This window comes from Mangifera indica, chromosome 7, assembly GCF_011075055.1.
Source record: "Mangifera indica cultivar Alphonso chromosome 7, CATAS_Mindica_2.1, whole genome shotgun sequence".
NCBI lineage: Eukaryota > Viridiplantae > Streptophyta > Magnoliopsida > Sapindales > Anacardiaceae > Mangifera > Mangifera indica.
The window spans coordinates 12324850-12338851 of record NC_058143.1 but is presented as its reverse complement, the minus strand read 5'-3'; the positions used below and the strand labels follow the sequence as shown (position 1 = coordinate 12338851).

Genomic DNA, 14002 nt, shown 5'->3' with positions numbered 1-14002 from the left:
CTATGTCATCTTCACAATTCATGAAACTTAAAAATATGCTCAACCACTATGTTGTTGCAAATCAAATATTTGATTCTTAAACCAACCACTATGTTGCTTTATTTTATTTGCCACTAAAACTCTGCCAACATTTTGTAATGAATTCACTGAGTTCTAAGCTGAGGACTTGTCAACTCCTAAAATCTGGATAGCCAAAATATATCCCAAGCATGTGGTACCAAAGGGAGTTGAAACCCAGGGGCTAACTGCTCATATAATAGTATATCTTTGCCTTACATACACATGGAAAGACTTAGACTAAATGTGTGTTAAATTTCAAAATCCTGCAAGAACAATGAGTTTTACATAGAAGCTGGGATTCTAGAGTCTATAAATGTGGAAATAAGCTGCTTAATTATTTCATAGTTTCCCAAATGAAAGGAAAAAAAAGAAAACCACTAAACACATACAAATGATAACTGAAGAAAGTGAAAGTCACATTCTTTGGTTTGGTGTCTTTAGTCTGAGGTCCAAATACGACTATTCTACTAAAGTTTAGGATTCTATAGTTTTACATTATAGTAGCGTCAGGAATAGTAGTTGGCTTTCTATGTCACAATCTACCCACCTCTGGAAAAACTTGCATAATACCATAATATATCCTAGATGATAACATGTTATCTCATATCTTAAAACTCCTGCAATGACTCTTCAAAACCACACAGCATGTGTATTATGAACATGATGTAGATCTATTTGCAAGTAAAATACTAAATTATATTTAAAAGTTTTTAGATCAATATTGCACATAATACCAGAACTATAGGCAAAAATCTCAGACTCTGCCCCTGCCTAGCAAGTTCTTGAAGGAGCAGACCATTGCCAGTCCCAGCATCAAGTATACTCCAGCTAGATAAGTACTTGGCAAAATATTACCACTGTAGTTGAAGACATAGACAGCAAGGCACCAACAAATACCCCTTCTGAAGCCTTACCACCACACAACTGCAAAAGGCAAATAGATGTATCCACCAAAAACTCAAAGCATAATATCAATGAACATACCAGTAGCAAACATAATAAAAAGAGATGTTCATGCAACATCATAAATCAATAAACGTACTACCGTGAAAATCAAATCAGTGGGTCTAGGCCTCTCTGAAGAAACCACATCTAAACACTAAGAATCAAATGATAGTTTGTCAATCAATGGTTCATCCCCACCAACGTTTCTCTCCCAAATTTTATACCACCTACACAAACACAACAACAACTTTAGTCTATCAAAAATAATAATAACAATAACAATTAAGAATAATACGCATCAAAATTTATAAAACGAAAGAAAAATTTCCACAAAATAAGGATGTATGAACACAAGCAACTCCCTGCATTCTCCATCATCAAAACCAAAGATTCACGAATCATCATTTTAGATTTTGCTCCCTATTTACACACATTCATCAAATCATAGGCATTAGCAATTTTAGTCACAACAAATAATCAATTCTACATACACCATAACTGAACCACTCAAAGCTCATATACATGCCATATTTCTCTTCAATCAGTTGATCTCTTCTCATTGCCAATAACCAGCAGAGTTTCTCATTGATCTTGCAAATGGGCACATAAATGACAAAACATTTCCATCAAAAATACAGGCCAAGTTGCCACCTGGAACTGGAAACCAGAGTTGTCAAAATGGAGAGCCCTCTCCTTTTGATGTTCATGAGGTCAGTATCAATAACACTGTCAATAATGATTTTTACAAATACTGTTGCATGTTGATCTGATTATAGATTTTCTAATATGCAGTACCTTGTGGAGGACTATGAAGCTCGAGGAACAAAAATTGCAAAGAGAAAGGTCTTAAAACCTGTGGTGATAGAAGGTGAGATGGAGATGCAGGAGAAGTTAAATTCCAGGGAAAGTGATGCAACTTGGTGGGAACAGTTCCCAATTCTCTTGAGGAGAGGCCTTTGGGAGAGACGCTATGAGTATTTCAGCTGTATCCATGTGGCACAAGTCATCTCTACTGCTATAATCATTGGCAGTAGAATCTGCTTACAATACCCTGCAATCATGGCCACCAGAGCTCCCACTTCTAAGCCACCTTGATCGAGTCTGAGTTCTCTGATTAATGGAGAATCACAAGGACCTGAATCAGAGCAAATGAACTGGATTTTCAGGAGAAACCTGTATGAGTGATAATTGAAAGAGATGTACCGCACCTATCTCATAAAATATGGAACATTCTGCACCAAATCATTATACAAAACAACACATGAAGTACCAATTATAAGATTGTGTGTAACTAGCTTGAGGCATTTGTTAGACAATTTCTTCTACCAGGATAAAGAATCCACCGGAGAGCATAAAGGTCAGAACAACAATAGATGCCAATGTTGTTGCTTTCTTCACATCCATGAATGCTGCACCGATTACTAGTCCGAGACCCTGAAATTTTCAAGTTCAAAGAAGGTGATATAATTAATCAAGTACAGTATTAAAGTGTCTTAATTTCAGATTACTACGAGATGTTTGACACCTGAGAAGCTATCACGCTGTGGAAAACTGTGAGCATTATCAGAGAAAAGGCAGTGAAGTTCATCTTCAATCCGACCATAAGTAGACTGTCACAAAGAACACAAGAGGCAGAATGAGATCCAAGGGAAGATCATTAGTGTTTCTGGGTAAAATATCGTTGCCTTGCCTGATCCCGAAGTCGCTGTGGAGTTGAAGAATTCGAGCGGCACCAAAGTAGGCCAATGATTATAGCAGTAGCTTGTTTATTGATAAAAAATAAATATATAAATTTCAATTACAACATAAGAAACAGTTAATACTGTAACATCCCTGGTCCAATAACCCGGCCTATTGTAAAGATATTGTTCACTTTTGACATACAGTCCATCATGGTTTTGCTTTTGGGCTTTGCAACCCAAAACGCGTCTTGGGTTACAAAACCCAGAAGCAAACTCATGATGGACTGTGTGTCCAAAGTGAACAATATCTTGACAGTGGGCCAGGTTATTGGACCAGAGATGTTACAAATGGTATTAGAGCAGCTCCGCGTGTCCTCTTGAACGATGGTGGGGCAAATCTCAACGAGGACGCTGAGTCCCGTAAGGGGGGGTGTATGTGATACCCTTAGGCGAATCCCACATCGACAAAGCACGAGAGAGATGTTGGGTTTGTCTATATATCCCACATTAGTTAGTGGTGGGAGAATTTAATTAGTTAAATAGTCTGTGAGCTCCTTAACGGTTAAGTTGCATTTTGGGTTGCAAAACCCAAAAGCAAACCCATGATAGACTGTGTGTCCAAAGTGGACAATATCTTGACAGTAGGTCGGATTATTGGACCAGGGATGCTACAAATACCATATACATTTTTTAAAAAATATATATTATGCACGAATTACAAAGAATAAACGGAAAACCAACTGCAGTTGGCAATGTTCAAACAAATCAATTAATTACAAATTCTTGTATTCACATCTCAATCTCTATCACACCATCCCTTTTCTTCTTCTTCCTCTGCAAAGCATATGAATGAACAATACTGAACCAAATCAAAGTTATCACAATTCCTTTTGTTGTAGATAATACTGAATAAATAAAATATGAAATAGCATGATTAATACCATTTTTCGCTGTCTTCCCACAAATTCCTGCCAAAAACAATATATTAGCTTCTTAATAACATATAAACATGATTAAAAAACTTATAAAATAATGTATAAATTAATAAATAAAAACATCCATGGGTGAGGATACAAGAGGGAGAAAATGGATTTTGGCTTGTCTTCTTTTTTATTTACTCAAATTAGATTTTGACATTTCTATATCGTATTCTTTGTTAAATTTTGCCAAACTTATTCGTTCCAACCACATAACATTGACAGAATTATACTGAGTCGTAGTATTCTTTGTTAAATTTCTCTAATAGGAGATGAGAAAAACAATTAGAAGAATTAGAGAGAAAGCAGAGCTGACCCTGCGCGTATGCAATTCAAGCAATTAGAAAATAGAAATTAGTTTAGAAATTTGGTTTTTGGATTCTACTATGAAAATTCATGAGTTAGCCATTATCAATAAGCACTGGCATCCAGTAGTAAAACGTTATTCAATCAGTAAGTTAAAATCTACTTGCATAGAATCAATGTTTACGAAAATTTAAAAGCCTTATCCAAGTATGCAACAAAGTAGCTATTCATAAGATATCCATCAAGTAAAAAGAAATTACCTCACATGGATTTTCAGCCTTCTTCTTCCTCTTCTTCTTCTTCTTCTTCTTCTTCTTATTCTTCTTCTTTCTCCTCTTCTTCAACCTCTTCTTCCTATATAAAGCAAACCTTGTGAGTACCACATTAGAAGCTCATACTTTCAAATATAAAATTTAAAGTATCATACATTTCACTTTTGATCATAACAAAATGTCTTTCTTTGTACATAAATATAAATTTTAAAATAAAAACTAAATTTTACCAATGACTTGATTATAAAAACAGGCCAGTTTGACTTTATTTTAATTTAATATCTTTTATCTATTAAAAATACGATTAATTGCGTCCAAATTACAACTATATATTTATTAATTTAATCATATGAACCATTTCTCTATTAAATGACATTCATTATTTATTATACATAAAACTAATTACATCTTCACTGAAGAATGAAATAGAAGATGTATCTCTTTTATAATAATTGAATACGCACCTTTTCATTCAAGAACTCTGCAATGTGGTATTAATGTTGCCATTCCAACACTCTTTCTCATTTAGAATCACTTTTTTAAGCTTGGGTGTCACTTGCTCTCCATATCCAAAGGTCTTCATGTTTTCACATTCAGTTATCACTAAACTCTCCAATGTTGGGAATTCAACAACATATGGCCCTAAGCTAAAACAAATGAGGTTTTTTAAATATCCAAGTTCTAAGTCGGACAAACTAGGAAACAACAGCCTCTTTATTGATGCTTCTTTTTCTCCTTTCTCATTTGTAATTATTTCTTGTATTGATGAACATTCCAAAACTACAAGTCTTTTGAGCTTCACCAGACATTTCACAATGGAAGGAGAGAAGAGGTTTCCTAATTCTCCACAATACCAAATGTCTATAGAAGTCAAGTTTTGCAAACTTGGGGAGGTTATAGTGTGGTCTAACTCCTTATCTAAAGCTTCTTTCTTCTCAAAGATTTCCTTTAATTCACCACAATGCTTCACATCTATTTCTTCCAAACAAATAAGGCCTTGGAGTAGAGTTGCTAAAAATAAGTTTGTTAACTTATGACATGATCGAATCTCTACTTTCTTCAAGTTTTGAGGGCCTATGGATTGATGGTCACCATTCCATATATGTGACATCTTTGGCAAGTGACTCAATTCTAGATATTCTAATGATGAGAGCAACTTCAACTCTCCTTTTGTAATCTTAATCTCTTCACAACCAAATATGTACACCATTGACTCACAATTATTTGCTATGAAAGTATGAAGATTTTGAAATTTCCGTAGCAATTGACTTGGTACAACATTTAACATCTTACCACATTCCTCCACTTTTAGAACTTTTAGTTTAGAAAATGCTTGGGCTGGAGGCTCTCCATTGCACACTTCAAGCAAGTTGGGATTAGCATACAAATACAACTCCTCTAAATTGTGGAAAGTTGAGTTTGGTGTCAATTCCAATGTATTTAGGAGACACTTTATCTTTTCACATGAGTTGATAACGAGACTCTTCAATTCATTTAAACCCTTCTTCAACTAGGTTATGACTAACACTCTCTAAATTATCAATTGTTTCAACAATTAGAAACTCAGTTTTTTTGAGCAACCCTTTAACCCATTCTTGCATCATTGGAATGTTGATTTGTTGGAGTATCATAGTTCTTGAGTATCTACTCATATCCAAATAATTCTGAAGATATGGATCACCACCTATTTGTAAACTAAAGTTGAATAGGTTTTGAAATGACAAGAATTTTGGCAAGAGATCAAGATTTGGAATATGAATATGCAAATTAGTCAATCGAGATAAGGCTTGTAACTCAACAAGACTGGCATTGCTTCTCAAATTTTCACTTTCAGATTTCCAATTTTGAAATCTATTAACATACAACTCCTCTAACTTTTGAAGAGACTGTATAACACCAGGAGTTATTAGTTCTAATGGCCGACAATTATTCACATCTAACAACTTGAGATTACTTAATTGACTAAAGGAAATGGGGATCTTTTCAATAGAAGAATAGGAAAGGTTTAGGATCTCCAATTTTGTTACCTTCCCAATCATTGAGAGGTCACCCAACTCGCAATTAGTAATAACTAATGTTCTAAGATTTATGAGAAATGAAAGTGAAACAGGCAATGATCTAATGTTGGTTTGTCCCAAGTCTAAAACTTTGAGATCTTTCATTTCTTGAAAGAAATAGTCAGGGATAACCAAATTTTTATTTCCTTGAAGCAATAAAACTTGCAAATTTGGGCATTTCAACCCCCCAGGTAGTTCCCTAATAAAATTTGCCATCAACGAGATACATATGAATTCTTCAAATGTATCTCGACTTGGCCACTCTTGTAGATGAGTGCCAGCTTTCACAATGAACTTATGGTCATATTTAGAGGTTACAGTTAATGCAAAATCACGGACAATGTTGTGCATTTTAACACAATTTTTACCACCATAAATTAGGAGAAAAGAATAGGTGATGTCACTTACAATAGCATGTACTCTATCTCTGACACCTTCAATTGTTTCATCGGTATCTCCAAACCACCTCAAACCTATCCCATATCGAACCAAACATTCAACTGGAATTTTATAATCTTCTGGAAATAAGCTACAAAACAAGAAAAGTGATTTTGTCTCATCATTTTCTAAGCAGTTGAAGCTTAGTTTCAGAGATGATATAACATCGCTCCCCATTCCTGGGATTCTTGCAAGAATAGATGTTTTAAGTTGTCGAGCTGCATTACTCCACGCATGTTTGTTCTTGTCCTTCAAAGCTCCTGCTATTGTGACAATTGCAATAGGTAAGCCACCACATTTAGCAATCACTTCTCTTGCAATCTGGTTTTCATCAGAGTTTTCATTAGTCAAGCCAACACTTTTGCTAAAAAGATCCCAAGATTCTTGTTCGGATAACATCTCAACTGTATAATTCTTTTGACACCTCATTTTATTACAAACAGTTATGCTTCGAGAGATGATCAAAATTTTACAACCTCTATGATCACTCCAAGAAGGAATACCAATCTCATCAAATTTAATTCTTTCCCAAACGTCATCAAATATTACGAGGATCCGCTTCTTCTCCTTGATTCTGTCTCTTAGGAAATTGGCTCTTGCTAATTCAGAAGAATGCGGTAAGGACTTTGTTGCATCTAAAATGACAGCAATGTCGTCTTGAATCTTCATAATAATTGGTTTTTGAGAGACAACTACCATCACTACTTTTTCATATATTTTTTCCTCTTCTACTTGTTGGCTGATTTCTTTCACCAGCGTGGTCTTACCCACGCCCCCCATCCCACATATTCCAATTATGTTGATATTATCATCATCAGTTAAAGTTTTCAGAATTTGCTTCTTAAGTGAGTTTCGAGATTCGAAACGGCCAAAAGAAAATACTGAAGACGATGATACCACGACAGATGGAGAAGCAGGAGTGGACACGTGCTCAAACCGTCCCACTTCTTGCCGCACAAGATCAGAAACTGCCAAGGCCAGCTCTTTTGCCTCCTTACTGAATCGGTAACATTGTCTGAGATTGATGCACCACCCCTTGAGACACCTCTTGTTTGTTTTGACTTCATTTTCAAAAAACTTTTTGGCTTCTATAGAGTTCTTATCGACTTTTTTCATCCAGTTTTGAACATGAATGAAGATACTTTCTCCATTTCTTTTAGCAATATCAATTTTCACTTGCACCCTCTCTCTGCAGCCACTAAGTTCCTCCACTCGCTCTTTCAAGTCTTTAATGTTGTCATTGTAATGAAACAAATAACCAAGTTGACTGCCAGCAGCTACAAACAAACAGTCCGCAATCTTGCCAGCAATTGAAGAAACGATTTCCATGGCTTTTTTTTTTTTTTTTTCTGGGTATGAGGAGAGAATTCTGTCAAGTGTTTGATTGCGAAAGAATGAATGGATGTGTGTGCTGTGAAATTAAAACAAAAAGAAAAAGCATAAAATGACGGAACGTATAAAGCAAAGACAAGCTAATAGTAAGAAGAAGCAAGGTAGGATTCCATTATCTACCTTTGCTATGAAGGTTTGCTTCATTCCCTTCTTTGATAACATGTTCAGTGTCGGAATATGTAAAGTATTTAGTATCAAATATTCTTTACCTTCAACAAGAGAAAATTATTGTATACTTTTAATCTTAACCTTGAATGATGAAATAAATCAAATTATAGTAACAAGTTTCTTGTCTTTACACTCCAATAATCTCTTTCATTATTGTTGTAAAGTTAGGCTTTCAGATTTCATGATCCTTATCAAGGTTGTCAAAATACATTTGAACACGTATCATAAAAATAGTCAATGAGATCAAAATTTTCAGGATTGCACATGTAGACTGTTGCACTAAAATTTTATAAATGAATTCAGAACCGAAAATCTGTCTTTGCCTGTGCTCTCAAGGCTTCTTCGTTCCATCCCCTTATAATAACTAATATTCTTGCTTTCGGAAAGAGAACATCAAATATGTAGAGAAGCAAATTTACGTAAACTGATATAAAAGGATCAATGCAATTACATAATAACAATAATAACACCAGATTATGTTCATGTAATTTTACTCTTGGGTTTAAGGGTGTTCACGGTCCCATTTGGTCGAGTTAAAAATATTTTTTAATCTAAACTAACGTATTTTAAACTTTAAACAGAGCCAAATTGAAAAATTGATGTGACTATCATTTTGTGTTTTTTTTTGGGGGTAAAAGTATTAAAGACAAAAGAAAAGATTTAAAAATAAAACTGGTAAAATAATTTTAGATCATTTTTTCTATTATTTCCACAAACGCAAGATAGGGGACAAAACTTATGAATAGAAGAAGATTGTAAATAAGTAACTTCAATCTTCACAACCAAGGTTTCTTTAAAGATTTTACCGGGACTAATAATTTGTTGTTATTTACAATTTGACAACAAAATTGAATGAATAATCCACCATTATTTTCTGCTTATAAATTTATCAGAAAATAAACAAGTAAATACTTTAGGATTCTCCAAAGCCTAAGTTTGGGTGATTTGTCAAGTTATGATAAACAAGAGATATCCAAAACAAAAAATGGCTTAGAAACTACAGTTTAATAATATGATCGACAATATATAATCTATTTTGAACAACTTTTGAGTTTTATAATCCAAAATATATAATTATATCTTAATATTTTTAAAGAATATAAAATATATATATAAATTCAATATCTCTCGTATTTTATTAGTGTGAAATTTACTTAAAAATGTTACATTCAAATATAAATAGAAAATTGTCTGAAAACCATACCACTGTGTCTGTTTTTGCCTAAATCAGAAACATTTCAACCCCTGCCCAAGACTCCAAGATCACTGATATTCAGTAAGGAGTAAGGCCCACACCAGGCCAGAAGTCCAAGAGCAAATTATAATTTACACGTTCCCTAATTTGATTGACTAAACCACGATGCTGAGCGAAAGTTTATAAATATCACCAAAAAAATTAAATATTTTGATATTGAATTTGGGTATTTGATTTATCAAGCTCATCATCTTAAAAACTCTAATACAAATATATTAAAACGATATTGTTTTAATTAATACTTATCAAAATAATATCGTTTTAACACTAAATTAAATTCAAAACTTAATTTGAGCTTAAACTTAAGCTAAGTTCAAGTTTAGACAAACTCAAATTCGATTCATTTTGAATCTAACCCCAATTATAATTCGACGGATCAAGTATCTTACATGTGAAAACAAATGCTATTCTATAACTTGAAAATTTGGCTTCTAGAACCACAATGTTCTCTTGGAGTACCCGGATACAGTTATTTTGAAACACAATCATCTTCTCTCCCCCATCAATAACTGTGTTTACAAACAATACTGTAATATCCATTATTATTATTATTATTATTATTATTATCATCATCATCATCATCATCAGTGTTATTTAAATATGATAAATGTTATTTTAAGATAAGTTTTAAATTTTTAGAGGATAAGGTAAGTTCAAATTTAAAAAAACATTTTATTAGCTAAAGACAAAGATAAGGATCAAACTTGCCAAAAAGAGAGGATTTTTTTTTTTTAATTGTCAATAAATTGAAGATTAAGTGTGATTTTATTTTTAAAGCTTATGTAGGAAAAAAAAACAGAAGATATTTTCTTTCAAAGTAGAAAGAGAGATTTTGAGTATTAGTTTTAGAAAATGAAGAATTGTTGAGAAAGAGGATTAGAATAGTTAAGCAGTATCGTTGAAATAATTTCTTGTATTAAGATATGTCTCAGCATTTTCATTTATTTAGGTTTATTTGTGTTCTATGATTTGAGGGTTAGATTTTTTTTTCGAATTTCAATTCAATTGTGCTATTGTAAAGTAGAATATGTTGTAGTTTGCATTATACATTATTTTTTCTATGATAGTAGTATATTAATTTGTAAAATAAACAAAAGAAAATATATATTATTTTTGGATTTTCACTGATAATATTTATGTAACCCTTGAATGTATCTATTTGTTAATAATAATTTTTCATATATATTTTATTCTATATTATTTTACATATCAACCCAATTTTATAAAAATTTGAAATTTTTAATAGTTTGCTTATATATTAACTTTGTGAATTTAAATTGCTAGTTTAGAGTATTTTAAAATTTTCAAAAATTTCATTTAAAATGCTATAAATTTTATTTGATTTTATAAGTTATTAAAAGGACATAAAATTAGCTAGAATCTTAAGGTGTTAAACTTAGAAATTTTTATAGAGTTTGTAAAATTTAGTATGTTTATAGTTTTATTAAACATTTTCAATTTGGACATTTTTTTATATATAAATGAGTATGTCTAGTTCTACTATAGAAATTTTCGTAATTTTACTAAGTAATTATGATTTCTAAAAATTGTTATAAAATTGAGTGTTAAACCTGTGGCAAAGTTTAAATTACATGACTAGTTTAATTCTGAAAATTGTTACTAATTATTTTTTACTTAAATATTTTTTTATAAATAAATTACATGACTAGTTTAACTTTGAAAATTTTCACAATTTTACAAATTATATGATATTTATTAAAATTGTTATGAGATTGTGTATCCAATCTAGAAGATGTTTGACAGTGTTAGTGATCTGGTAAAAAGATGCGTTTTACTTGGCTTTTAAAATTATTTTTAAGTTGATTTTTTTATTTAAACCATCAATATGTGAAGTTTATTTCTGCAAAATTTCATAACTGTTTGATTTATATAAAATTTTATAAAATTGCTAGCAACTTGAGCTATCAAACCTGAAAATTGTTGATAGTGTTTTTTAGCTGTAGAAGAAATTAATTTTCGAGAAGTTTTTATATCCTTTTAAGCTGAATATTTTTTTGGTAGATTATTTATATGTCTTCTTTTTTCTTGCCAAGTTTTGTAATATTTCAATTTGTATAGAAATGTATAAAATTGATGGAACAAAGGTTGTACAGTATAGACATGTGTTAATTAGGTCTAGGGTTGTTCATTTGGATACATTTAGAATTTGTGAAATCAAGCTTGAATTGAGGCTTTTCAATGGAATCAAAAGGGATTTCTAAGAGTCATTGATACAAGTTAAATTCATTGATTTTGGATAAGAATTCGAGTAAGTTTTGCATGGTAGCTTGAAACATATAGGAGTTATGTAGATCTTTGCTCTTAACCGAGATAAATACAAGTTATTCTTTTTGTATGCATATAAATGTTTTATGTTTAGAAATGATACTCAAATTTGAAAATTTCGATTTTCGTAAACTATATAATATTTTATACACGTTTTCTATTAAACTCTAACGTTATACAAATGTTTTTGTAACTTATATAAATATTTCATTTTGTTTATATATAAATACTTTTGTAAGTTATATAAATATTTCATTTTGTGTATATATAAATGTTTTCGTCAGTTATATGAATATTTCGTTTTTGTATATATAAATGTTTTCATAAGTTATATGAATAATTCATTCTGTTTATATATAAATGTTTTCATAAGTTATATAAATATTTTGTTTTGTTTATATACAAATGTTTTCATTAAGGAAAAAAAATATACTTTTGAAAACATTTCTTTTAAAACAAAAAGATTATATAAATATTTTTGTAAGTTACATAAATATGTCTGTTTATGTATATATAAAGGTTTTTGTAAATTATAATACATCTTCGTAAACGTTTCTTATAAACTAAAAATTTATATAAATATTTTCGTAAGTTATATGGATATTTTATTTGAATTCAAGTGTTTTTGAAAATTATATAATATAGATATTTTATTTTGTTTATATGGAATGCCTTTTGTGAATTATAAAATATTTCTATGTATATTTTTATTTTACCAAAATTTTATTTATTTAGACATTGATTTACAAATTTATTTTGGTAGTAACCCGAATAAAATTACCTATGGTGCATTTATAATATGAAACTTTGCATGTATATGGTTTTTGACTTATTGTCCGTAGTCTCTGAATATCTACTATGAACTCTGAAATTATAAATTTGATCCAACTGGATTATTTATTTTGTTGTGCACACTTCTGAATTTTGTTTGGGTCATCGATATTATAGGTGACATCTGATTCTAAAATTGTAGTTGGGTAACCAGGATTTAGGGCTGGACTCGAACCGAGCCCGTTCGAGCTCGAGCTCGAGCTACTCACCAAAATTTTCAATTAAAAATTTTGATACAAAACGATGCCGTTTTAATAATGAAAACGAGTCGAGCCAAATTCAAGCCAAATTCGAGTTTGGCTTTGACGAGCTCAATGAGCTCGAGTCGAACTCAAACTTAGCTATATGTAAACCAAGCAGAGCTTGAGCTCAAGCTCAGCTCGGCTCGGCTTGGCTCGGCTCAAATCCAGTCCTACCACGATTACAGATGACATCTGATTCTGAAATTTTGGTGGGGTTACCAAGAGTACAAGTGACACTATATAACATGATGAGAGGATATAACAAATATATTGTTAATTTAAGAAGAGAGGATGTGCTGTCACATGCTATTTTTGTTAGCTCATAATAGATGTACCAATTCCTTGTGTCAAGACTTGTTGGCTACATCTTTTAAAATGTTATTCTTTTCTTTCATAACAATCTCTTTAAGCAAGTATGATAATGGAAACAAATTTTATGATTAAATAATCAATTAGATTCTCATTGTGTATGATAAGAGAAAAAAAAAGCCAATAAAAGACAAGCGTTACAGTATAAAGCAATTCAAGTAGTGATGTTGCATCTTCAATGAGACTGAGATATTAGTGAAATTTCATAAACTCTAATAAAATTTCCACAGCACTGATATAAAAATAGAAATCCAAAACAAAACAGAAAGCAGAAGACTAATTTTCTTTAATTCCAACAATAATTTAAAAACAAGTTAACTAGATGGTTGAGTACTTACACCAAATAATAGAAAAGTTTAGGGTTCAGACTGATTTTCATAATTTTTTTTTTTCTAGTTTCAATAGCCTTTGCTCTCAATTAAAGCTTGATATTATTTTCTTTTATAATCATTGAATTGAAGTATAAATACAACTTAGGCAGATCTGTTTCTTTTGAATTCTAAAAGTACTTGATATAATTCTAGAAGTACCTAATAATTTTGATAATTTTTTAATATTTAATATGAATACGGTATTATCTCTTATATTACTTATCAAATTACAATGGATAATAAAAAATTAATAAATCCTTTATAACCTAACAAATAATAAAGATAAATTATTATTAGAATAATATTTAAATACACGAACCAAATGCGGCCTTAAGGTTAAGATTTTTCTCT

General features: G+C 31.1%; 1 protein-coding gene across 1 annotated transcript; it reads right to left on the bottom strand.

Annotated features, from left to right (window-relative positions):
• Positions 1-5732: 5732 nt before the first annotated feature.
• Positions 5733-8066, bottom strand: LOC123221482 (disease resistance protein At4g27190-like). Its single transcript, XM_044644329.1, has one exon. It carries the CDS (start codon positions 8064-8066, stop codon positions 5733-5735), a length of 2334 nt encoding a protein of 777 aa, XP_044500264.1.
• Positions 8067-14002: the final 5936 nt, after the last annotated feature.

Coding starts and splice junctions, on each gene's coding strand:
- LOC123221482 (XM_044644329.1), bottom strand. CDS start 8,066: ATGGAAATCGTTTCTTCAATTGCTGGCAAGATTGCGGACTGTTTGTTT.